Source organism: Mus pahari, chromosome 19 (genome assembly GCF_900095145.1).
Source record: "Mus pahari chromosome 19, PAHARI_EIJ_v1.1, whole genome shotgun sequence".
Lineage (NCBI taxonomy): Eukaryota > Metazoa > Chordata > Mammalia > Rodentia > Muridae > Mus > Mus pahari.
The window spans coordinates 57,041,428-57,066,883 of NC_034608.1; the positions used below are offsets into that span (position 1 = coordinate 57,041,428).

Consider the following 25,456-nt stretch of genomic DNA (forward strand, 5'->3'; position numbering starts at 1 on the left):
AGCCTGCAGATTTTAAACCTCTTGATAATTTGTTTTAAACCTAGGTTCAGAAAAAGTTTATGTGAAATGTTAAGGCTATAAACATGGAATGCTTTTTTTAAAACTTTGTATAGCCCTTAACCTGCTTTCAAAAAAGTGTGAGGTGATAAAAGATAAATTTTAAAAACATATTAATAAATTTCGTTGTTTAATTCATTTATGTGTTCAGTTAGGAAGTGTCTTTATCACTGTGTGGGGGGGGGGGGTATGCTGGTTTGGTTTGGTTTTTCCTTAGTCTTCCCATTAGCTTTCAGACTTGCTAGTAAACATCCCTGCTCCTCCTTACACGTCAGATGCTCCCTGTAGGGAATGGAGGCTTTAAGTCAGTGCACATTCACTATACTATGGCATAAAACAGACTGAAAATCAATTTTGTTTCCTGTACTATTTTTATAATCGACATACTAAAAAGTCACAGAAGTTCACCTGTCTTTTCTCAAAATCATTTTTTTAAATTTCTGTTATAATTTGGCTCAATAATTGTTTATACATCTGACATATTTAGTGGATATTCTAGAAACATAAGAGGAAAAAAATCTGTTAAAATTAACAGCTGCTATAGTCAGGGATAAACATTTTAAGTAGAAAAATCCATACATATAGAAAAAAACATCATCTTAGTTGTTGAAATTCAAAGGTTTGTTGAAGGACTGACTTTGCCCAAGCTGTCTTGAAAAAGCTGCTGTTGTACTTAAGTGCCACCTAGTGGACACTAGAGACACTCATAAGGATTGATGTAGAGATCCATTTATTCTTCTGCAAAAAAAGTAAGAGGGCTGTGAGCATCCACTTCTGTGTTTGCCAGGCACTGGCATAGCCTCACAAGAGGCCGCAATCACTGGGAAGAGAGACCCCTTGGTCTTACAAACTTTATATGACCCAGCACAAGGCAAGGCCTGGGCCAAGAAGTGGGAGTGGGTGGGTAGGGGAGCAGAGGTGGGGGGGAGGGGTATAGGAAACTTTCGGGATAGCATTTGAAATGTAAATAAAGAAAATAATAATAATAATAAAAAAAAAAAAGTAAGAGGGCTAAGGTTCATGTGACCCACACTGTAAGCCTTTGGCACAGTTTTCACTCTGAGGCAGTGACTCTCAATTTGTGTTCACTTCTCCATGTGTGCCTGCGTTTCTGTCATGGTTTACTTGTGTTTACACATATTCTTACTAATGTTTAAGGGGCAGATACAGTCATTGCATGTTTTTATGGGATACAGTGTAGAATCTTGTTACATGAATACATTGTGGAGTGATTAATTGATGTAATCTCATACTTGCTTGTAGTTTGAGCCATTTGATTCTATTTGTAAGCAGGTCTGAAATGCACATGGTTGTTAGCTTTGGTCGCCATTCTATGACCATCTTGAGAAGGGATTTCTCTTGTGTGACCAGAACACTGTGCCTTTCAGTTCACTTGTTCCTGTGTCTGCCAACCCTCCCCGCCTCTGGTAACCAGCATCATGCTGTTTGCACAAGTTTGGCTTATAGTTAACATATAAATTAAATAATGCTGTCATACATTTGGACATTTGTAATCCTTTATTCTACAGGGTTATAAAACAGTCCAGAAGTATCCGACCTTCAAATCCTGCCTGAAAAAGGAACTTCACAGCAGATAAGTATGTTAGCTTAGGTTTATCCTGATTGTTTCAGTAACTATGAAGAACCACCACTATTTTTCATAACATCTAGACAATAGCTGGGAAGGGATCAGGGTTAGATCTTAATGGTAGAACACATGTTCAATCCCATGTGCCACAAGAAAAGAGAACAACTGATAGAAATCTAATTATCACCTGCAATTTGTGAAGACAATGAGGGTGTTATACTTTTAAAACTGTATGTTAAGGAGCTGAGGCCATCGCTCAGTTGGAAGGATACTCAGCTAGCACGCATGAGGCCCTGTGCACTGTCTTCAGAACCATGTAAAGCAGGTGTAGTAGTGCATCCCTTTTCCCAGCAGCTGAGACAAAAGCAGAAGAATGAGAAGTTCAAGGTCATCCTCAGTACCATAGCCATTTCCAAGCCACTCCGGGGTACAGATAAACTCTCTCAAGGAAAAAGGAAGGAAGAAATTTTTGGTTAAATGTGTAGTTCCATTCCTGTGCAGGAACAGTATAATAAATCTAAGATATACTTTGTAACATAGTTCCTGTAGCACCTAGGGAGCATGTGCCACTGCTTTGGAGGAGCATGCTTCTAAATGGTTGCCACAAAAATGGCAGCTTTACTATTAAGGAATTTAGGTGCGTGGCAGTATACCAAGCATCCCTCTTCATTCTCACACATAGATATGTTTCTCACCCTTACCTACATTATTGAGGCTCAATCCTACAGCCTGGGGCATGTGAGGCAGCCAGTGACCACATTACCGCTGGTTTCCATCCCTAGCTCTTGATTTCTGTGGTCTCCAACTCGGAAGTCTCTTGCTTCTATCTTCAGAGTACAGGGGTTATAAGCCTTAGCCCCATACTAGATTGACAACTCATTTAACAACAAAAAGAGTCAAGAATTAGAAAGTGGTTTCTCAGGACAACTTGCTAGTGAATGACAAACCATGATTTGAGCTCCCCCCTTGTTCTTATGGTCAAATTATTTTTTTACTTAATATGTTATCACCCATCATTGTAGTAACTGAGGATGAATCAGGAAGTCTGTTCTGATTTTGTTTGAATCAAAGAAATATTTCAAACATGTTGATCTCCAGAAAGGTTAGTTTTGTTTTTTAACATCAATAATAACTATATCCTGTTGGTCAACTGTGCTAGATTCCCATGATGGAGGTCTTGTTGCTTATTTTAGATGCGTATATGTTCTTATGTATATTTCTTACTAGTTCTCTCAAGTTTGAGGCACTTTATCTGTTCCCCAGAGTGGTTTGTAAAAAGAACAGTTTCTTAGAATCTGTATATTTCCTGTGCCTATGATAGACTACTTTGGCAAAAGCAACTTAAGGGAGAAAGGATTTATTCTGGCTTACAGTCTAAGGATTTATTCTGGCTTACAGTCTAAGGGAATGCAGTCTGTCCTGGCAGCAAGGCAGCAGAACTGTGAAGCAGCTGCTCACACACCATCACAGTCAGGAAGCAGAGGGCAGTCACTGCCTCCTGCCACTTACATCCCTGGCCCCCCGTTCACACTGTTCACAATCCCAGCCAGAGAGCAATGAATCACCCACCTCACACTATACAACCACTGTAACTGCCACAAGCATGTCCAGAAGCCTGTCCCCCAGGTGACTATAGCTCCTGTCAAGATGACAACACTAACCAGTCATCACACTTTGTCAACTCTGAGACATGTAAAAGAAATGGCCACGTTGCTACTTTCCTCATAAAGTTTATCGGCTTTCAGGATGCTACTGTTTGTTTTTGTCTTTCTAAAAAGAACCAGCAGTGTCAGCATTTTGTGAAGTAGCTTTGAAGTCTCGCAGTATATGGAATCCACATTGGGAAGTTGTGGTTTAAAATACTGAGAGAAGAGCAGGCTTGTTTATCTGTTTGGGTAACTTGTGATTCAGCTACCTGAGAAGCTGTGTGCTGCCTTACGGAACAAGACCAATGCACTGAAAAAGTAGTGTCATCCCTGAACATAGTATCTAACTCTGCTTGTAATAGCTTCGTACCAACACTGATTGTCCGTATTAGTGCATAGAACTGTAGCTTAAAGTGATCGCCTAAATCTATACCTCTCTGAAACTGAATGTCAAAGGAGTTTCTTAACAAAATATGAACCCAGGCCACTGAGATATCTTAGTAGATAAATGTACTTGCCACAAACCTCAACCTGTATCCCAATGATGGAAATGATCATGGACTCCCACATGCAGGCCATGGCACATTCACATGCTACCTCCATGCACAAATAGAAACAGATAAATACAGTTTTTAAAAAGCTATGCACTTTTAAACTAAAGTTTTTTAAATACTTGATTCTTTTGTTTTATATGTATGTTTTTAATTAGATGCCTGACTGCTTCATATAATTTCTGTAAAAGTTTAATGTCATTACCTTGACTTACATAAATATTGCTTTGGTGTTAAGTGTGTGTGTTTTTTAACTAGATCATCCTAAACAAGAATTGAAGGATTATGACCTATGTGACCAGGCAAGGAGCAAGATTTTGAGTGGATCCAAATGTAAGGTCAGAGCACGCAGAAAATGAAGGGAACGTGAAATGTTATGAAATTTACATTTTTTTTTCCTTGAATGGAGTTTGTCAGCATCCAACAGGAAAACTGCATCTTCTAATTACAAGCATTAGCCGGGGCTGAACCTGGGCACCGCCAGAGAAAACTTGCTGCAAACACTAAATATAATCAGCCAAGCTTTCAGAGCAGCGACTGACTGTTCTGAACTTCTTCATTCCCTAAACATGGGTAGTCCCGATGACTGCCTGGTCTCATATTTAGATTATTTATTTATTAGAAATGTCCTTTATTTCAGAATAATTTATGAATTATAGACTATAGATGGAAACACATTTTCCTCAGGTTTGCACTGTGAGCGTGTTTTCATACAGTGAATATTGCTTCAGATTTGTCCTGGGCCCTTAAATTGTTAGTAAGTCTCAGTTATTTATCTTGTATTTAATTATACTGAAGTAATTTCAGAAAACAAGTGAAAATTTACTAAGCAATAGGATGGTTTACATTGTACTTTCAGCTCTTAAAAGTACTTATGTAATATACGTTGTTGGATTTATGTAAATTTTTGTTTGTTTTTGCTGTTCTTTGTGTTTTGTTTTTGTACCAAAGCCAACAGAGATTCAGTTATTTTATTTTAACAGAAATTTAGATTTTTTTTTTTTTTTTTTTAAGAAAAGACAGCAGCCATGTACTGATGTTAGGAGCAAGAGCAGTGGCAGTAGTAAGCACCACCCTGGGACTCCTAGTCGCAGGTGTGACATATGGAACTAAGAACAGTAACATTGGATATTGTTATATATGTCTACAGCATCAAAGCTAATATAAATGGCCTAGAAGGTTGATGTATATTTATTTAATAGGTAGGAGATAATGTTTTGTTTCTTGAAAAAAAGGACCACATTCAAAATTGATCCAGTCAGTAGTGATGAATCATTTCTATGTAATCCATTATATCGAAATAATATGTCTTAAAAGAGAAAATAAAACTTTCTCTTGAAAACCCAACTTGAGAGGCTGGCCAGCATGGGTCACAACTCAAAGTCTGCTTGGCTGTAGTGCGAACTCAAGCCATCTCGGCAACTTAGAAGAACCCTGCCAAAGAGAAACCACTGGGGCAGTAAGTAGCTTGGTGCAGAGGGTTTGCCTGCCGTGCTTGCGTGAGGCCTTAGGTTTAATTCCCAACTCTGAAAAAGAAAGGCAAGAGAGGGGAAGGGAAGGGAAAGAAAGAAATAGAAAAAGAAAAAAGAAATCCTAGATTTTCATGTTGAAAAATAATTTTAGAATATTTAATAGAACTTTGGCTACCTGATAAAATTGGTTTATACAAAGGTACTATAAAATAATGCAATGAGTTTAAGTTAATATATCTATGTATTGCATGTCAAAAGAGTAATAGATTTGTTTATCTCCTTTTGCAAGATGCACGTAGTATAAATTGCATACACTCCAACCATGACTTTGCTTTGCATAGGAAAATAGGAAACACTGGCTTTAAGTTATTGAATGTGAAGTTGATCTGCATCAGCCTATTTGTAAACTGTTATTTTGGTGTTATTATTATTATGTTTTTTAGACCTTTCCACATTCTTTGTCTGATATTATTTATTGCACCAATAAAGAAACAGAAATGTGCAAATGCAGTCGAGTTATGTAATTTCACTTGCTTTGAAACTTTAGTCATTGATGCCTAGAGAGAGATAGCTACCTACACATTTATCATGTCTTAGGCCTAGATTGTTCTTGGTAATAAATACATGGTGTGTGAAATAATTGAAAAAATACAAATTAATCTTTGTCTACTAGTTATATTATCACACATACATGGAAACAAGGTTTCCATTGTTAATATGGATTAAAAATTAAAGAGCCTATTTAAAGATCCTTTATAAGTATGTCAGTGTCCCAAGAAAATAACATAATATATTCACACTAGTCCTTTTTTTTTCGTTTTTGTTTTGTATTTTATTTATTTATTTATTTATTTATAAATTAGATATTTTATTTATCATCAGGAGATTAATCACACTACTCCTTATTGCTTTATTGTGAATGGATTTGTTTATAGGGTGGCAAGATAATGTAAAAATGAGAGTAAATAAGATACCCTGACCAGTTAAAATGGTAAGAGAAGAGTGAACGACAGTGACTTCCCTCGTATCACTCGTATACCTTTCTGCTTATACAATGGAGGTAGAGATAACTCACTGGGGCTGCTTAAGTCATCTGAAATGTTTTGAATATTTGCAAATAATGCTGATATATCTGACTCCTGAGAGGCTCTGCCAGATCCTGACAAAGGCAGATGCTCGCAGCCAACCATTGGACTAAGCTCGGGGTCCCCAATGGAGGAGTTGACAAGGACTGAAGGAGCTGAAGGATCTGCAACCCCATAGGAAGAGCAACAATATCAACCAACCAGTACCCCCAGAGATCCCAGGGACTAAACCATCAACCAAAGAGTACACATGGGGGGACTCATGGCTCCAGCTGCATATGTAGCAGAGGATGGCTTTGTCTGGTCTTCAGTGAGACAAGAGGCCTTTGGTCCTGTGAAGGCTCAATTCCTCAGTGTATGGGAATGCCAGGACAGGGAGGTGGGAGTGGGTGGGTGGGGGATCACCCTCATAGAAGCAGGGTTAGGGGAATGGAAGAGAGGGATTCCAGAGGGGAAATTGGGAAAGGGGATAACATTTGAAATGTAAATAAATAAAATATCCAAAAAAAGTTACTATGAAATTCATCTTTCAAGGATAATTTTGTCCGCTTAGTGAAAGACAAGAAGTTGGTAGGAAAAAAAAAAAAGACAAAACAAAAAAACAAGCACATAGAATAGGAATCTGAATGGGGAGAGATTTTTTTTAATTGAGACTAATAGGACAAAAATAATTTTAAATGCATGCACATAAAGGTAAAATGATATTGTGTGTTTTCCTGTGAGTTCCAGATGGCAAAGATGGTTTTAATGAGCATGTGGTGTGGTTTGCTGTCCTTTGCCAGTGCTGGGGAAGCTTGTCTGAATAACACAAAATTGTTGCCTCAGCCTTTATCTCTAGATCACAGTATCCTGATGTATATTTTTATAATTTTAATATGCCCATAAATTCAGTGAAATGGTATGTAATGGAAAAATAGCAAATTCATTTATGATGTTGATGTAACATTATCTGCAAGACATTTATATAAGAACATCGTAGGGTTTAAAATGTCTACTCAGCTACAGTTGTACTCCAAATATATTTTAATTACATAGTATTGCATTGCAATTGAGTTCATTATTATCAGTGCTTCTCAACCTGTGAATTGCAACCCCTTTGAGTTTTGAACAACCCTTTCCATAGGGGTGGCCTAAGACCTTGGAAACATATATTTACATTATGATTCATGACAGTAGCAGAATTACAGTTATGAAGTAACAACAAAAGTAATTTTATGGTTAGGGGGTCACCACAGCATAAGGAACTGTATTAAAAGGTTGCAGCATTAGCATGGTTGAGAACCACTGCATTATATGTGTATATTTTAAAAGGCAAAGAGCTATAAAGTTTCATTTTTAGTAAAAATTAGTAACTTTATCCATTTCAATTTGCTAAAATGTTCACGTATCTAATTTACCTGTCACTAACTCATTATAGATTCATCTCTAAAACTGTGCATTGCTAATGAATTTGAACACATCCGACTATACTTAAGCCCTTTATTACTCTGAAAAATCCCTGCAGATGGTTTTCATCTCACTGACGGATCACTAGTGGCCCCACTCCCTGGAATAGAGCTGACATTCTGGGACCTCCATTCCCAGGACGGCCTTTGTACTTTTCTCTTTCTGGAGTGAGAGTGCCCTGTAGCCCCTGAAGGAAGTTGCATAGTGAGTGAATTTTTTATTGTGCCTTGAATGGTTGGGGAGTACTCCATGCAGAGTCAGCAGTCTAGAATGGCGCACTCACCTCTGCCTCCAAATTGTGAAAACAAGCACTGTCCCATTGTGTTCTCAGCAAGTTTGATGTCATTCTGAGGCCTCACAGTTTTCCTTCCCTCCTGGAAGCTGCTGTCTTCTGCTAATTCCGGTTCTGTAAGGTTTCCCCTTGCTGTGCCTCAGTACAGGTTTTGTATCCTTTGCTGGTGCTGTTTCAGGCACTCTATTACTTATGTCTAATTGTCTGACTTCAGCGTCTTTGGCGTTTTCTCCTACTTCTCTTACTGCCTCTTTCTGTTTTGTGTGTTTGGGTATGCCTCCCACATTACAGGTTTTTGTCCAAATTCTGATGGTACTTTGCTGTACACTTGTATTTTACAGCACATTGGGATCTGTGTGGATGGGATGAGCTTTTAATGGATGGATCTCCCTCTGCTCTCCCGGCCAGCCTGTTTGCCTCTAAAGGCCCTTCCCTGTCAGGACTGACAGGCCCTTTCTCTGGCTGCTAGAATTCTGCCAAGTAGTTCAAAGCTTCATTTCCATTTTGTTCAGAGCTGAATACAAAAATACCTCGAATTCCCCCTTTCTTTCTCTGAGCTCTTCCATCTGTGCATAGAACCCTTTGGAAGCTTTGAAGCATTTCCTGCCAGCATATGTTAGAAGGAGAGAGAAGGCAAGACCCTGAAATCCAAATGGCTCTGAAACAGCATTCCAGCCAGCCATACTATACAGAGCAAGCTTGGCGAACTCAGCTGTGGGAACCCACCTCCTTCAGAGTTCTCCCCTATTACAGGCATTTTGCATTCTTTGGAGCTAAGTTAGTTAGCTACTGCCCATTTCAGGAAATTTTTAAAAAATCCTTTTCTCCTACTACCATTTCCATGTTTCTTGTCCATGACAAAGAAATCTTTACTTTAAAAAGAAGTATTTTTTATTGTTATTTTAGTATCATTCCAAGAAATGGCAGAAATGTGTGTTCCAGACAACATATAGTATTTAAACTCTGTTCAGAATATATCTGGAAATATACATAAGAAACTTAATAATGGCTGCCATTGAAGACTGGGACTTTTTGTTATGTTTTTATGTTTATATTATTAAGCCACTGCTGAACGGTGTTTAATATTTTTAACATGACTGCATTATATTTTGAAAGGTTTATTATTTTTATCTTATATCTATGATTGTCTACCTATATGTGTGTATGTCCCCCTCATGTGCATACGTTGCCCTGAAAGTCTAGAAGGGGGAGTCAGACCCTCGGGTACCAGAGTTGTGCTTCTCCAAGTGGATGCTCAGAACCCATAGTGGGTCCTCTGCACGAGCACCAGCTGCTCTTGAACACACAGCCTCACCTCTCCAGCCTCATAATGACTTCAAGGAACTTTAAAGTGGGGTTCATTTTTGATTATGTGTATATGGGGGAGGGATACCCACAGAGTCCCAGAAAAAGACAGCAGGTGCTCTGCAGTTGGAGCTACACAGTTATGAGCCAGCCAGCACTAGTGCTGAGAACCGACCCTAGGTGCTCTATGAGAGCAACACTTGGGCTGCATCACTTCATTTATCCATCAAGACAAGCAGAATCACTTCATTTATCCATCAAGACAAGCAGACTCTTCAAAGTTTAGGGTCTCAGCTTGATAAATATTTGTAATCACATTTCTTTGTAAGACGCTAAGCTTAATGACAACTGTACTTCAGCATGGTGTTTCTGAGGGACTATTTCTAGGCAACAGCTTGACTCCAGCAGGTAGAGGAAGCAGGTAGCTTAAACAGATTACTACGATAGCAGGTTTTAGGGCAGGTAAAATGAGAGTTTAGGCCCGAGTGGAAGACAATGAAAACATCTACTTCATGCTGCGGATTGCTCTACGTGTAGTGTGCGAGTTAAAAGTTCACGCTGAAACTTCACTAAAGGTAAGTGCTGTGAAATCTATCCTCTTCCATGTCATCGCTCTGTGCTGAGAAGTTCTCAAGTAAGTGGGTATCTTATATACCGCTTGTGCCGTAATATTTAATTACAGTGAGTGTACAGAAGATTAGCTGTCTCAAAGGTCCTTTTGAAATCAGATTGCACATCAAACCTGCATTGTGCCCGCTAAGCAAGTACATTTCAGAAAGAGGAGAAGGTGATGTCAAGACTTATTGCAAAACCAACAAATAAAAGAGTGGGCTTTGCCAGTTGTTCAGCCTGTTAAAGCATAGCCCCAAGTGTCAGCCCTCATTTGTCACGTGCGTTTCTGAAATGTACAGCAGCTCAGCCCATGCAAAGCTTTATTATTGCACTTTAGCTTATTGCACTAAAAAATAAATTAGGAAACAAACAACTAAATGCTAAATAGGTTATGCCAACAGTTCAGTTTTTTCTGCTTCTGATACTCACATTGCTGGCCAGAAAGTTAACATGTGTGGTTTTGCCCCCAAGCACGTGCAGCTTCAGAAACTAAACTTAATTTCTATCCACAGTCGGTAGACCAAAACTGCATCATAGTGTGCCCCAGTGGTTATAGTGTCCAGGGATACCCTCTACCCCCTTTCAAAAACAAAAAAGGCAAAAATACATTTTAAATATCTGAGAGTTGAGTTCCAGGTAGTCACAGCTGGAACCAGGTAGCTCAGAGCCTGAACCGGAGTGGCTGTAAGCAAGGAGGGACAAGACAGGCAGAATAGAGACCTTCGCCAGAACGAGTGGCAGGACTCTTGGAACTCAAACAGTGGTGAGCCTGCAAGCTGGGGGTATGAAGGAGCAGTTTGCTCTGAGCCCACGGTTTTATATTAATAATGTAAATATAACATGCTTGAAATAGCAGTAAGACTCCTCTGGGTTAGAAATCTTCAGGGGTCCTGAGATAAGTATGCACAAGGCCATGTGTGTGCCTTATGCACACACACAACTGGCTGAAGCAGAAAAGGACATTTAGGAGATTTTCATAGATTGCAGACCACCGTGTGTGTGTGTGTGTGTGTGTGTGTGTGTGTGTGTGTGTGTGTGCACCTCTAAATGTTGCTGGATATTATTAAACAAGGGCTCACACTTGCTAGACAAGTACTCTACAACTGGGCTATATTCCTTTCCACATAACTTTTTTAAAAAGATTCTTGTGTTGATTTTATGTGTATGGGTATTTTGCCTGTGTACCAAGTGCCTGCAGTTCCTGTGAAGCTGGAAAAGGGCATAAAATCCTCTGGAACGAGGGCTACAAAAGGGTCATTAGCTGTCATGTAGGTGCTAGGAACCAAGCTGTGGGAAACCAGCAAGAACTCAGAGCTGAGGCATCTCTCCAGCCCCACACATAACTCTTTTCAAAAAAGACTGACCATTCCGAAACAGGCAAGCAACCAGGAATCAGAATGAACAGCTGCACTGAGTCTAGCCTCTGAGAATACAGATGTTTGTTAAGACGGGAGACGAAATCCAAAGGAGATACATATGAAGTAAACTGTGGGACTGCAGAGAATGTTTTTCTTAAAAACTAGGCCAAAGAATACACATGGAAGGACCATGGCTCCATCCAGCTGCATATGTAGCCGTGGATGGCTTTATCTGGCTTCAGTGGGAGGGAAGCCCTTGGTCTTGTAAGGCTGGATGCCCCAGTGTCGGGAAATGCCAGGGCCACGAGGTGGGAGTGGGTGGGTGGGTGGGGGAGCACCCTCATAGAAGCAGGGAGAGAGGGGGTGGGGTAGGGGGTTCTTGGAGGGGAAACTGGGAAGGGGTATAACATTTGAAATGTAAATAAATAAAATAACCAAATTTAAAAAAAAAACTAGGAATTAAGTAAGTTCAGTTAGGTAAAAATTTCTAGAAAATAATAGCTGAAATCTAAATCACACTGCATAGTTGTGGTCAAGTGTGTGGCATCAAATGGATCTTCCACCACAAACAGCTACAGCATTGTACAGTAAACTGTGTTCCCTCAGCATTCAGTCTGGCTTTTTCTGCCTTGGTGTCCGCTGCAGGTAGTAAGAACTCGAAGGAGAAATAAATTGATGGGATAGCAGAAATGGGACCAGAACCCAAGGTCACTTTGTTAGTTTGGGGAGAGCACCACAGAAAACTACACAGAGAAGCCCTGAGATCTGCCGAGTACCCTGAGGCATGAAATTAAGGACAACAAAATCCCTACCTTCAAGAACGTGGCATTTGTCTTAGTTGTGGTTTGTTGTGTGATAAAACACCATAGCCAAAGACAGAGTTTATTGCCACTTACACCCTGTAATCAGTCCATCCTCCCAGCAGGTCAGAAAAGAGACTTAAGGTGGGAACCTGGAGACAGGAACTGATACAGAGGCCATGAATGAACACAGCTTGATGCTTGCACAGCCAGCCTCTTCTATACCCCAGGCTCACCTGCACAGCCTGCCTCTTAGCAGGAGTGGCACCTCCCACAATGGGATAGGCCCTCCTACATCCATCCCTAATTAGGAAAATGCCTAACAGATTTGACCACAGCCCAGTTTTACGAAGGTATTTTCTCAATTAGTGGTCTCCTCTCAGAATATGTCTAGGTTTATGTCAAGTTGACAGAACTCAGCCAGCACAGTCTTCATTGAACTCACTATGAAGTAAATAGTTTTATACTTACTAAGAAACTGAAAAGTATGTCCCTTAGGTACAAAGGAAATTTCAAAGAAGTACACATAGAAAAGCCCCCAGTATTTGAATTAGTGGATTAGAAAATCTGAGTAAGAAGAAAAGTGACATAAACTGAAAAACAAAAACTTTTAAAAGCCAAAGGAAATTATAGGACTAAAAAAAATTTTTTTTCACTGTGTCTGGTGGTATATGTCAATAATCCCAGTACACAGGAAGCAGAGGCAAGCAGAACTTTGTGAGTTTCAGTACAGCCTGGTCTATATAGTTCCCGGCTAGCCAAGGCTACATAATAAGGGCTCATAAAAAATTTTCAAGTAAGTATCTGTATGAGTCAGGGGAAGACTGGGAAAGAATAAAAGACTGCTGAGGGCGGGAAGATGCAAGCTGGTTAACTGTATACACACAGGAAAAATACATTCAGAAAACTGCATCTTAGTGACATGCAGAAGCACATAAAACAGCTCCCTAAGAATAACAAGATGAGGAAAAGTGTGGGCGCCAAAGGAACATTAGGAAGAAACAGACAATTGCTGTTCCATGAACCAGAATCTCAAATTTGATAACTCCTAAACAAAACCCACACTTGGTGACATTTCTGGAAAAACAACTGTCTTGAAAGCAGTAACCAAGCATGAAGCACAGAGTGACATTGAGTGACAGAAGCTGTGGATGCCTCACCCAAAAATGCAAAGAGGAGGGTTAACCTAGAAGGCTGTATACAGAACCGCCTTTCATCATCGTGGCGGTGGGAAAAACACTTGAAGATAAAGGTTATCCGAGAGAAAGCAGCAGCAGACTTGCACCCTAGGAAAAACCAGAAGTTATCCAGAAGTAAAAAAAAAAAAAAAAAAAAAAAAAAAAACCACCCCAGAAAACCTGGATAGGTGCAAAATGATCTTTCAGTAAATCGATGGTCCTCTTAAATGTCTAAAAAGGTAATTAACTGATTAGAGTGTAACAGCATATTACTACATTTATCATCAGGAAATAGTAAGTGAAAGGAAGATGCCGTGAAATCCTCATATCACAGCTGTGACCTAGCAGTCACTTCAGGTAATGCACAGTATAACCCATATGGCTATGAAGCTGATTAAATGCAATGATGAAAACGTGATTACCCATGAGCAAAGAGAAGACAAACGGGGAAAAACACTAAATAGAGAAATAATTGCATAAATCTAACACACAAACAATCGCATGCTATGGTGTGTAGATATGGTTTGATTCTGAAGGGCCAGTTCATGTGTTCCAAGTTTGGTCCCCTGTGTTGTCCATGTCGGGGTTATAGGACTCTGCAGGTAGAACCTAGTGGGAAGCTCTTGATCCTTGTGGGCCCTGCTCTCAAGGGAAGACTGGTATCTTAGAATGAGTTTTTTAAAGAGAATGCTAAACCCTGAACCATGCTTTTGCCTCATGGGGTGATAATGACCTTTTCCTCCCAACCAAAGAACATACACTGGTTGGATCTCTGCCTCTCTGTACACATGTAGCAGATGAATAGCTTGGTCTTCGTGTAGGTCATGTAGTGGGGGCCATCCCAACAGCTGTTGCCTGTACATGTAGTATGTTCTTCTAGCTGGGATGCCTTGTCTGGCCTCAGTGGGAGAAGAAACACCAGGCTGGAGGCACCTTCTCAGAGGAGAAGGGGAATGGGGGAAGGATTGTGGGAGGAGGTGACTGTAGAAGAGGCCAGTGAACGGGATGTAAAATGAATAAGTAAAAACCCTAAACCATGCTTATGCCTCATCTGGCACTGTGACCTTTACCTCCCACATATGGTTCTATTTATAGTCCCATCCACTCTGAGGCCTTTACCAGAGCCAAGCTATATTAGTGCTATGTTTTTCAAAATCCGGAACTGAGAATCGAATAAATCTTTATAGTTACAAATATTGGGGTTGGGAATACAGCCCCACTAGTAAGGTACTTGCTGGGCATGCACAAAGAGTGGTCGATTTTAGCACCGCCCACACCTGTGATGTTAACGCAGGCAAGAAGATACAGGGTTCAAAGTCAGCCTGTGAGGTGTGAGAACTTCTCTCAAAACACATGAATAAACAAAAGTAAAAACAAAGTCACCCAGTTTCAGATATTTAGCTACAGCAATGACAGATTAATGCTTTCCATTAAATAGAATTCAACTCAACATTCCAACAAAATACTGGATATTTTTTTTAAATGGTCTCTATGTGTGAGTGTCTTGTCTGAATATATGTCTGTACACACTTGGCCAGAAAAAGGTGTCAGATCTAGAACTGAAGTTAAAGATGGTTGTGAGCCAGCACATGGGTGCTGGGAATTGTGCACAGGTTCTCTGAAAGAACAGTCAGAGCTAGTAACTGCTAAGCCATCTCTGCATCCCCTAAGTACTGAATTTTTAATGAATTTTACTATCTAGTGATGATATACTTTACTCCTGAAGACACAGATAGTATATACAAAAGATGACAGGGAATAAAAACAGTAGCAATAAGGAACTAGGATGGTCATGCTGGCCTCCGACAAAGTAGTCAACAAGGCCAGGAAGGCCACCAGATACATTTGTTGGAGTCATTAGGAGATAGAAGTTGTAGAACAGTTTCAACAGGGAAATGACTTAAGCTCTTTTACCCATCTTAAAAGTACCAGAACAGGGGCTGGAGAGATGACTCAGTGGTTAAGAGCGCCAACTGCTCTTCCAAAGGTCCGGAGTTCAAATCCCAGCAACCACATGGTGGCTCGCAACCATCCATAACAAAATCTGATGGCCTCTTCTGGAGTGTCTGAAGACAGCTACAGTGTACTTACATATAATAAATAAATAAGTAAGTAAATAAATAAATAAATAAATAAAGCACTGACTGCTCCTCCAGAGGTACTGAGTTCAATTCCCAGCATCCACATGGTGGCTCACAACCATCTGTAATGAGGCCTGATGCCCTCTTCTGGTATGTCGGAAGATAGTGACAGTGTACTCATATAAATAAAAATAAATAAGTCTTTAAAAAAAAAGTAGCAGAACAATAATAATTTGACTAGCAAGAGCTGAAGAGAGTCCTCACAAAGGAACACCGGAACACGCTACCAAGAACAGCTTCATTAGTTACTTTTCTCATCACTGTGACAAGAACACCCTACAGGAGCAGTCATTCTGGCTCCCAGACGGAAGGTGCAGTCCCTCAGGGCCCTACAGGCATGCAGTTGAGTTGTGGTAGCTCCGTCAGCTGTGGGCAGAACCTGACTCACCGGGTCACCTCTCATCAGGCCAGAACAGCAAGAGATGGGGGCTGGCTCCCTCCCTTCTTCCCCCATTTCCTTTTATAATTTTATCTTCCCATTTAATTTTTCTCCTTTTTTTCCCCAATTTTAGTTAGTCTGGCATACCAGTCCGTGGGATAGTCCCACCCACATTCACCCACGGTTAAACTCTGGAAATACCCTCAGTCTCTGAGAGGATCCCCAATCTAGTCTGAGGTCTGAAATTTGGTTCCCAGTCATGGGGAGGGGATGTCTACAAATAGGCAGAATTCAAAAATAAGAAAACGAGAGCAAATATTCTGTAGTTTAATAATTACCACGGTAACTGCAGGTTAGGGACTCCCCCACCCCCACCCACCCACACTGCCCCCCCATACATTGCAACTTACTTAGTTGCAACTTAATGATATTAGGGGGGCCTTTCAGGAGAGACTAAGTCATGAGGACCTGTTACAGAGCTGGGAGGGAACACCCCTGCCACTTGGTGCAGTACAAAGGGATTTTGGAAGCAGAGAGAAGGCCTCTCCCAGACACTGACTGTAGGGACCCAGATCAGAGTGGACCTAGACTCTTCAGCCTGCAGAATTGGGACAACTTTGTATGGCTTATCCATTACCCAGTCTAGTGTATTTCATCACAGTAGCCCAAGTCAGGTGTGATGGAGGAGCCACTCTCACTACTGTTCCTGATCCTTTTATCCTGGCTAAGGAAGAGCTTGCTGTGTTGTTTTCTCTAGGAAGGTTTGGTCAAGCTTCCCATCATCGCTGGAAGCTAGAAACTTCCTTACTACCGATTCTTTGGTTTGCTTATCATTGAGAATTTGGTGACTTGTAAACTGTATGTTCTTTTTGTCATATGCTAAGGTCTTTCTTTTAATCTAGCCCTTCACTCTCTGTGTTTTAAATATATATTCCTTGACTGTCAGTTAATTTGTAAATGTTTCCCAGTGTATTGTTTGAGTTTTATACGTACCAAAGTTTAAGTTTCTTTTCTTAAACATTCATTCATTCATTCATTTTTTTTTTATTTACTGTATGAATGCCCTATCTGCATGTACATCTACATGCCAGGAGAGGTCATTGGATCCCATTGCAGATGGTTGTGAGCCATCCTGGGTTGCTGGAGATTGAACTCAGGACCTCTGGATGAGCAGACAGTGCTCTTAACCTCTGAGCCATCTCTCCAGCCCAAAGGGTTTTTAATTATTTGTATTTAGGAGTGATCTGTTTATTTGCCATGTCTTCCATTGCTTTCAAACATTGAAAAATCTCTTCCAACTTAACATTTTTGCCATGTTTTTAATGTTCTATATTTTCTTTTCTCTTTAAACTGTCTGGCTGTCATTGTAAACACATGTTTTAGCTACTTTGTTTTCATATTCTGTAACACCAGTGAGCTTTTCTGATTAAATAACCACACATGGATTTTTCTCTTAAAAAAAAAAAATCTAAGTATGTGTGAAAATGCCACAGGGGAAAAAACACCTACTTCATAACCTAAACACACTTTTGAGGTCTTTAAAAAAAAAAAAAAACTTATCCTTGCAGATGAACTATTAAATAGTTTAAACACAACTGGTTTATCAGAATCACTTTTAAATTATATATTAATTTGAAATAACCCTTATCCTGATATAGTTCCCCAGAGAACAGATCCAGTAAGGTTTATTTACCAGGAGGAGAGTTATTAGGAGGGATTAACCTGTGTAGGTGGAGGCTCAGAAACCCTCAGGCTCTGCAGAGAGAGCTGACAGGCTACAAAACTGTTAGTGTTTCCATCCCGTCAAGGTCCCTGTGGCCTGGAAACTGAGAGGCTGTTATCTCCTCTGTTGTCTGTCAGGGCTAATGAGTCAGAACCCTGATGGTTCAGTCAAGGATAGTCTTATGAAAGGGTTCCCTCTCACTCAAGAGAGCAATCTTTATATTCCTTTCCTGAATGCAAATGATGGGATGTGGCTTACCCATTCAGCAAAGACTGCTACCGATTTTAATTCGAATCTCCTTCAAAAAATACCCTCGCAGAAGCATCCATCCTGACCAAGTATCTGGTCACTAAATATCATAGTCACAATGACACAGCATTCAACATCAGGATGCCTTTATAATTTTATCTCATCATCTCAATTATTTGTTCTGCTCTACTAAGATATACTGACTTCTCATATAATCTTTACTAGACCATAAATACTTATTAAGAGAGGAAAATTTCCCATCAACTTTTCAATCTGGCTGTTGTTGGTAGATGACAGAGGCAGCTGAACTCTTGGTCATTCTGAGAGTTTACTCAGCTGATTCCCTTCAGTTTGGGGTTTTTTTTGTGTGTGTGTTTTTTTTTTGTTTGTTGTTGTTGTTGTTGTTGTTGTTGTTGTTGTTTTTCTGTAGACAATCATGTTATAGGCAAATGACCACAGAGAGGTCCGTGCTATATCCATGTTATTGTTCTTAGTTCTGGGTTCTGTATTATTGAGTTATTAATGTCTTCCAGAACAATACAAAATACTAATACACATAGCAGAGACTGTTCCGTAACCAGTTTTATATCTTCAAATCCTTCTGGTTCAACTCATCAAATAATACAGTGAGTGCCTCTTCACCGTCCTCACCTAACCCGTAGGGATGGAAACACTGCAACCTGAGACTCTGGTGATAGGTCAGGCCTCTGCCCAAACGGAGAGTTAGGAGCTCTCAGCAGGAGGAAATGTCCAGGACTCTGAATTTCTGGGGATTTTTAAAGATTTGTTTGTTTTATGTACATGAGCACACTGTAGCTGTCTTCAGACACACCAAAAATGGGCATCGGATCCCATTACAGATGGTTGTGACCCACCATGTGGTTGCTGGGAATTGAACTCAGGACCTCTGGAAAAGCAGTCAGTGCTCTTAACCACTGAGACATCTCTCCAGCCCCAGAATTTCTGTTTTAATAGGACTTTTACTGTCTCAAGTCAAAGTGTGGCTATTAGTGTTAGACAAATTTCTTTGGTTTCTGGATTTTGGAAGAAAAAGAATCGAATCCTGAATAATCTCAAAGTTATTTCAGCATCCACAGATATAATTTTCCAGTTTTACCTCCACAGGAGGTGTGTGTTCTTTATGGACACCTTGTAATAATAATTAATCACATTGCATTACTCTAAGAAATGCTGGTCATAGTAAGCTTTTCTCTCTCTCTCTCTCTCTCTCTCTCTCTCTCTCTCTCTCTCTCTCTCTCTCTCTCTCTCTCGGCATTGGGAATTTTATTTTCAATATTTATGTCTACTCATTCTGGGCAAAGTGAAGCCAGAGTTATTATTTATGATGTAGGAATCAGATGAGGTAATTCATACAAAGTGCCTCACATAATGTATAAAAGTTGGGTACATACAGCCAATATTACTGTTATTGATAGTAGCCAACAGGCTTGAATGTGATTTGAATTCGTAAAACTGTTTTCTTTTTAAATTTATTTATTTATATTTATGTACATTGGAGTTTTACCGCATGTATGTCTGTATGAGGGTGTCAGATCCCCTGGAAGAGGAGTTATAGACAGTTGTGAGCTGCCATGTGGGTGCTGCGAATTGAACCCGGTTCCTTTGGGAAAGAAGCCAGTGCTCTTACGATTAAGAGCACTGAGCCATCTCTCCAGCCTGTAAAACTGTATTCTTTAAAAAAAAATTATTTTTAAAAGTTTGTTTATTCGCATGGATACCTTGCCTGCATGTATGGCTGTGCACCACATTTGTGCCTGGTGCCCTCAGAGGCCAGAGGAAGCATTGGATCCCTTGGAACTGGAGTCACAGATAGCTGTAAGCTGCCAGCTAGGTGCTGAGAACTGAACTCNGGTCCTCTGCCAGAGTAACCAGTGCTCTTAACCACTGGATCCAAAAGCTGTATTTCTNAAGGGCTTCTGAAAATATTTATGAGAGGGGTGATTTAAAAATAAAATAGTCTTTTAATTTTGTGTGTGTAAACTAAAACACTTTTAAAGTTACCTTCTCAGTTTTATTTTAAAACAGTGACTTATTTAGACTTTATCTCTTTGTGAATTACATACCAACTCCTTCACAGTGTTCCTGGGTAGTTTGGCTTTGTGTGACGGGTTGGACAAAGTCCCAATCAAAAGACCCACACAAGTGGATTTTATGGTCTGCAGCAACCCTCTTGAAAGTCTTAATCTTTAAAGATTCATTTTGCTTTAGTATTTTTAACTACTTGTACGTACGTGTATCTGCGTGTTGGTATATGTATGGGATTCCAGGTGCCTGTGGAAGCCAGGAGCCATCAGATCCCATGGAGCTGGAATTACAGAAGGTCCTTTGGAAGAGCAGCAAGCGCTGAGCCCCAGCGATTCTTAATAATTTGATTCCATGCTTTGTTTTGAAGTCGGTGGGAGAGTGAAGTTTGTGGATCAACTTACAGCCTCTGCTCACATGATACTCTCCTTCTCACTCCCTCTCAAATCTGTACAGAATGGTTCCTTTGCCACCCTGTGCCTTGCCTGACCTAACCTACATTTCCAAGGCTATTTCTGCCACCCTACATACCCTGACAGAGCCCCGATAAAGGCGTAGGTTGGGAGAAAATTAGGCATCTATACTAAACAAAGTGAAGGCCACTGTATCTTCACTTGCCCGTGTCGTGGTGTATTAGCTGGTTTCCATCCAAAGACCAAGCCAGTGACGATGAATCCCCTTCACCCCTGATCGATGTATTTGGAGCCTTAGAGGGTGAAGCTTACAGTGTCCTAGAAGATTGTATTTTTCCCATGGGTTGGGGCAGCAGGCCTTGGAGCAAGGACATGCCTGCCCTGACATTTCCTGGACCATGATGCTTCAGTACAGAACCTGGAGCCCAAGCTGGACCAGCAGCTCATTCTTTGGTGACAAGTTCCTGAGAGGGAGGGCCAGGGAATCAAAAAAAATGATGAATATAGGAAAGTTTTGGATCAGAAAGTCTTGCACAATCTATGTCTTATGCCAAGCAAGCTTATTAAGAAACACAGCATCTTATATATTGTTTGCAGGGAGAGAATGGGACAGGGAAAGCTGATTAAGCAATGTTGTCAAAGAGAACACAGGATACCTCAGACCCAGCTGCCTTAGGGCTGACATAACCGAAGCCCAAGGGTTAGAGGCAAGTTCCCAGAAACCACAGATTGACTCTTTTGAGGGCTTGGCCCCAGCCCCAGACTGGACCTTGTCAAGTCTGCCCCTGGGCAGAGGCACAGAGCTAATATTTCCTTTTTCCTTTTATGAGGGCCTCTGAGAAAGCCTCAGATTGGCCTGGCTCCCAACAGACACCAGAGATAACTTGACAGCAGCCAGCCCTAAGCAGAGGCATGTGCATCCTATGTCATGGGATAGAGTCCCAGGTACCTACGATGACACCTTACCCACATCCTGTGTCAAGGAAGTGTTTCCTCAGCTAATCACATGAGGCATTGATGCTTTCCTCTGAACCTCCCTGAGCCTGGCTTGTGTATGTGGTCTGAGCAATTGGATACAACATCTGGTACTGTGTCATGAGATAGGAGACGTGTGATTTCAGTGGGTCTGTGTGATTTCAGTGAGTCTACATGATAGTTGAATATTCTGAAATGATTTTAAAGTGACATTTTAAAGTACAAATGGTGAAAGTCATACAATTATTTAACCATTTAAAACAGCAACAGGGCCTTGTTATAGAGCCCTGACTGGCTGAGAACTTACTATGCTTCGACTTTAATAGTCTTCTTGCCTCAACCTCCTAGGTATACCACCACATCTGGCTACAATTATTCAACATCTTACAAATTTCATTGACATAGAATGATGCTTAATAATAAGTAAAGAACATTAAAAGTTAAGAAAAAATCAGAAAGGTAATCTCTCTCTCTCTCTCTCTCTCTCTCTGTGTGTGTGTGTGTGTGTGTGTGTGTGTGTGTGTGTGTGTCTACATTTTTATTTTGCTGTCGGCTCCAAAACTTATCTAGCTGATTCCTTCCTGAGATAAATTGTTTTTTAATTATCTTATCTTCTGTGAAAGGGGGCTTCTTTTAGAATGAGTGAAAGGTACTTGTCTATTAGAGAAAAAAAAAGTACTTGGGGGTGAACTTAGCAATTCCATTGGTTTAGAAAACTGGCAGTCATATATTCTTTAGACTCCATAACCTCACCAGCCAGCCTTTACAGCACCAGGCATGAATTCTCTTGTTGAAAAGGTCCTATGTCACCTTACATGACTGCTGGGTATCCCTCAAATGTAAGTGTCATTATTGTACCCTTGGAGATGTCTTGCCAGACTGGTTACTGTTGTGGGTCATAGGCTTTACAGTTGGGTAATACTGTTGACTGCTTGTCTCCCTTGGCAGCCTGCACAGCACCCCCAGATACTGTGAGAGCTAAGTCCTCAGTGAAGTTGTTAGGTCAGTTCCAGCCTGATTCCTCCAAGGCCGGTGCCCAAAGTGTGTGGTGTCTTCAACAATAGTCTCCAACTTCTGGGAGGCAACCAGTGGCTACAGCCTATAGGTGGTTGTTGTTGTTGTTGTTGTCGTCGTTGTCCCAATGGCTACAGCCTATAGGTGGTTGTTGTTGTTGTCGTTGTCCCAATGGCTACAGCCTATAGGTGGTTGTTGTTGTTGTCGTTTATAAGTCTCCTGTTACCTTGACCAACAACTCAAAGGAAGGTTTCCTATTGGGGTTTTTATGGCTCTTGGGTGAACATTATCACTGAAAGTAGCATAAGTTTACTCAAACTATATACCTATATGTATACACATATATTTATAAAAACTGTACACGTATTCCTAGATAATTATAAAATAGTACTATGGGTCTTTTCAAACAAGCCTAATGCTCTGTGTCCCTCTACTGTGTTGCCCTCCCTACCCTTCTCAGTTACACCCTCACACAGTTTCCCTATCCCCCCACAGCGCCTGTGTCCCACTACCCCTCCTTTAGAGTTCCTCCCTCCACCTCCCGTGATCCATATTTACTTTCCTGGAAACCATTACAGCAACCCACAACCCACAACTGGTCACCAGACAGAGAAGAGCAGACGGATGCCCACCACCAGCTGGTGCATCTCCAGCTCAAGCTCCACACCTAAGGCTCAGGGAACAGAGGGAGTGAAAAGACTGTAAGAACCAGAAGACAGGGACATATGTGGGAAAATAATGTCTTCTATGTAGGACAGGGAAGCTGTACCCATGAAATCTCAGACATGTGATCACTCAAATAAGATTTGCACGATGACAAAATCAGTTGACCTCCCAACAGGGATGAGGGTTCCCAAGCTCTGCCCCTAGATGAAGAGCTATAGGCAATTGTTTTTTTCTTACCTTTTCTTTTTCTTCTCTCATATAATACATCGTGACCTCAGCCTCCCCTCCTACCAGCACCCCCTCACACCTACCCTCTCCCCCAGATCCACTGCTCCTCAGTTTCAACAGATTTGGGCATATAATGAGATGCAGTAAGAATAGGCACGAGCCCCTCATATCAAGGCTGAATGAGGCAATCCAGTAGGAGGAAAGGAGCCCAAGATCAGGCAAAAGAGTCAGAGGCACTCCCACTCCCACTGTTAGGAGTCCAACAACAACAACAAAAACCCAAGCTAAATAAGCACAGCATGTATGCAGAGGGCCAAGTGCAGACCTATGCAGACTCTGTGATTGCTGCTTAGCCTGCCTGAGGGAGCCCCAATGAGCCCTGCTTAGTTAATTGAGTAGGCAAGTTCTCATGGTGTTCTCCCCTCTGGCTCCTACAATCCTTCCTCCCCCTCCTCTTCAGTGGGGTTCCTTGAGCTCTGTCCTTGACCCTTGGGTATGGGTCTGAGTAACTGCTCCCATCAGCTGCTGAAGGAAGGAAGCCTCCCTGATTGAGCTGAGCACCAACCTGTGAGTATGACAGGAGATTGCTTCAGGGAAGAGGGAAAGATGACTCAGCAGGGGAAGCCTGCTACCAAGCTGCTGACCTGAGTTCATGCCCCAGGACTCAGCTGGAGGAGGTGAGAGTCACGGCTACCGGCCATTATTAACTGCTGCCGAGAGAGGGGGACTAAGACTTTCACAGGGTTTAGCACTGGAGATGTTATCCGTTCCCAGTGCTTCACTCTGAACACATATATACAAGTAACCCTAAATGGACTAAGACTAAGTGTGTGTGTATCAAACACGCGCACGCACATGCTTGCACACAAACACATTATGTACAATGATAATACATAACAATAATAATGAAAGAAGCCATGAATTTGAGAGTGAGTGGAGGAAATGATGACACATTGTAGGAAATTTAATTTAAGAAATTTAAATTAAGAAAGATAGTTTGGGTCCCTTGTGTGAGTGTGCCTGAGTTTGAAGAAATAGAGAGTGTTAAGAAGCTGATAAAGGAGAGATTAATATTTTATGCGTTGACAGATTTTGCAAGATCTCGATGAAGAGAAATACTCGTGCAGAATGCAAATTTACAAGGAAGTGGGGGCAAGTTGCTGTGACTTTTTTTTTTGCATGAGTTTACAAAGATGAGGTTTTGAAAGCATGCCTTTCACCTGACAGTAGACCTGTGGGCTATGGACAGAGGACTGTGTCAGATCAACTGGGATGAGGTATGGGAGGAAGTGGTGAATCAGGAGGAACAGGAAAGGGAAGAAAAGGATGAAGGGACTGACAAAGGATGACAATCCATCTTTATCCAATGCCGGGAAGCTGCTGGTTACCTCGCCTCTTAGTGATAAATGTATGCATCATCACCTTCAAGCACAGTGGAAGAAATGTTTGACAGCCGTGATGGTGCCTCACACAGCCTGCACTGCGTTGTTAGACAAAGTACTGCAGAGAGGAGAGCCATTCAAGATGAACATGTAGCTAATTAGCACTTCAAGAAAACTGAAGTCTCCAGGTACTAATTTCTCATTAAGATGATTCATGAAAATTTTTGATTACACTCCTGGTATTTTTTTTTTAAAGTGGATTTGGTTTTTTACCTTTCAGCAAAACGAATGAGTCGGTATATCATTTGCACAGGTGTAAGCTTGTATAATTATGAAGTTAAATGACCCTGGGAGAGAACAGAGGAAGTAGGACAAGCCTCAAATCCAACACATGTAACTGTTTCAGAGGTGGGGAATTAGAGCACACACAAGCGGGCTTACCTTTGACCCACCCATCTCAAAGAGCATGGTAAGCAAGTCTGGGCTTTCAGTGTGTCATTAGCCACCTCGGTGGGGCTGGGATTCAGTGCAGTGAGGAGGTAAGCGCCCACCTAGCATGCCTAAGACCTGGGGTTTGATTTCCAGCACAAGGAAGGTCAAGACTCATTTTGAGATTTGGAGTCACCTTTGTAGCCCAAAGCCTGAGTGAGCTTCCAGCTCCAGTATCACAGAGAACTGCTCATCCCAGTATCAAAGCATGGTGCTCACACTTCACAGCGTTTTCACATTTGAGGTGACAGTAGTGTGCTGGCTGGTTTCGTGTGTCAACTTGACACAAGCTGGAGTTCTCACAGAGAAAGGAGCCTCCATGAGATCCAGCTGTAAGGCATTTTCTCAATTAGTGATCAAGGTG

General features: G+C 41.1%; 1 protein-coding gene across 2 annotated transcripts in view; it reads left to right on the forward strand.

Moving 5' to 3' along the window:
• The window catches only part of Micu3 (mitochondrial calcium uptake family member 3), an 80,836-nt gene extending 74,954 nt beyond the window's left edge, over window positions 1-5,882 (forward strand). For both annotated transcript variants that reach the window (XM_021219422.2, XM_029531976.1), the window contains 2 exons: window positions 1,587-1,655; window positions 4,101-5,882. In XM_021219422.2, the coding sequence (XP_021075081.1) occupies window positions 1,587-1,655 (69 nt within the window). In that variant the 3' untranslated portion in view covers window positions 4,101-5,882. The remainder of the gene's footprint in view (window positions 1-1,586; window positions 1,656-4,100) is intronic.
• The last annotated feature ends 19,574 nt before the right edge of the window (window positions 5,883-25,456 follow it).